Here is a 1873-nt window from a genome sequence, read left to right on the forward strand (position 1 = left end):
ACAACCAAACTTGATTGCGAACCTTCCGCCACAACAATCCCGCCCCCTTGATAAACGACCAATCAAATTCACTTTTTTGCTCGTGTAAAGTCGGGCACCACTCGGAAGAATTTGCAAATGCAACAGTTGGAACAGCCGCTTCCCTACGACTTTAATTATTAAAAAATGCATAGGGCCATGCACCATGAGACTGAAATATTTGCCCATTCCCTTTTTGCAAAAAATAGTACAAGTTCTGTTTGATTGAAAGCGTCTGTGAACATCAGTCAAATCTGGACTTTAAATTTGAATATTGTTAAATGTGCCTCCAGAGATAGACTGTATGAACCCCATCAGCTTGGCTAGGTGTCCTGACCCTGTTGAAAGAAAAGTTTTCCCACAGCATGATGCTGCCATCTCAGATTTATTTCCCTCCATACAGTCATCTCATCATTTTTGGGGTTTCCCTTTGATTGCCTTGTATTAATAACTGTATTCCACAGCTGTATTTAATAAAAGCCTGATTTGTGGACAGCACAAATGTGACAACCTGTTCCAAATCGGATGGAATATTTATTTCCATGATGCAGTTTGCTCTGTAACGTATTTCTAAGGCCTTCACAGAAAATCTGCCTTCAAATGGAAATTTAAACTGACAAATACTTTTCACTGGGTTTGTCTTGAAGCCAATCAAAATATTATTTAGGGAAGTCAGAGATAAAGGTTTAATTCGATGTTATAAAGCAGATATTTAAGATGTCTTTATGGAAAACAAAAGATAAAATAAAGCATATTTTCCTCCTCTTCTTCGTCTCAAAGAAATCCTATTAAAACACTTTTGTGTTTTCTGGTTGTAATGTGATTAAATGTTTTTAAGTAATTAATGATTTCTTTCCTGCTTCTAAACCAGCCTTTCTGTTTTTCAGAGAGTTCCCAGGATGCGGCAACATAGTCACCTTTGCTCAGTTTGTCTTTATAGCCTTAGAAGGTTTTATATTTGAAGCAAAGTGTGGAAGAAAGAAACCAGCGATTCCTGTCAGGTAAAACAAATAATTCAATTAAAAAAGCTGCAGAAGGCAAGGCTAAATGCAGATGTTTAATAAGATGATTTATTCTTTGTTTCAGTAATTATGTCATCATGGTGACCATGTTCTTCACTGTCAGTGTGATCAACAACTACGCTCTGAACTTTAACATCGCCATGCCATTACACATGATCTTCAGATCAGTGAGTATCACTGGTTACCGTTGGTTACCATTAAGCAGCTTGGTCTCTGGAAGCTTTAGCTGAAGCTCTCTTCATTTCTTCCACACAGGGATCACTTATAGCCAACATGATCCTGGGAATAATCATCCTAAAAAAGAGGTGAATTTTCCCCTACAGCCAGTCTCACATTCATTTTTATTATTTGACAACTTTATCCTGATTTAGTGACTCATCTTCTCCACCTGCAGGTATTCAGCCAGCAAATATCTCTCTATTGTTTTAGTTTCCACTGGTATCTTCATCTGCACCATCATGTCAGCCAAGCAAGTGGTGAGTACCCTGCAGAAAGCTGCCTTATCGCAGCCTAACTACGGTTCTGCGTCTGTAATAATGCAGAACCTGTACTGGTTTCTTTCAGCATGATGTGTCCAGTGATGGATCAGAGGAGGAGGGCTTTTATGCCTTTATGCACTGGCTTATTGGTGAGTTTTGGTTCAAGAATTATGTTGCACACTTTATGATTAAGCAGTGTGTTTTTCGCAGGTCCTTTTATTCTCTGTACACTGTTAACACAGACAAGAGCGACAGTGAGCGCCTCCGCTGACCAGCCGTTACTGCACTAAATTGCCGTTGGCTCGCTGTGTCAGGAGTAGGGGTGTAAATCACATCCATCATGGCGATTCGATT

At 39.4% G+C, this 1873-nt stretch overlaps 1 protein-coding gene across 1 annotated transcript in view; it reads left to right on the top strand.

Moving 5' to 3' along the window:
- Window positions 1–1873, top strand: part of slc35b4 (solute carrier family 35 (UDP-xylose/UDP-N-acetylglucosamine transporter), member B4) — a 10123-nt gene that overhangs the window by 2303 nt on the left and 5947 nt on the right. The window contains exons 2-6 of the mRNA XM_015391007.1: window positions 906–1019; window positions 1105–1207; window positions 1296–1345; window positions 1435–1516; window positions 1605–1668. Coding sequence (XP_015246493.1) covers window positions 906–1019; window positions 1105–1207; window positions 1296–1345; window positions 1435–1516; window positions 1605–1668 — 413 coding nt within the window. The remainder of the gene's footprint in view (window positions 1–905; window positions 1020–1104; window positions 1208–1295; window positions 1346–1434; window positions 1517–1604; window positions 1669–1873) is intronic.

The sequence above is a fragment of the Cyprinodon variegatus genome, unplaced genomic scaffold (assembly GCF_000732505.1).
Source record: "Cyprinodon variegatus isolate N-32 unplaced genomic scaffold, C_variegatus-1.0 Scaffold521, whole genome shotgun sequence".
NCBI lineage: Eukaryota > Metazoa > Chordata > Actinopteri > Cyprinodontiformes > Cyprinodontidae > Cyprinodon > Cyprinodon variegatus.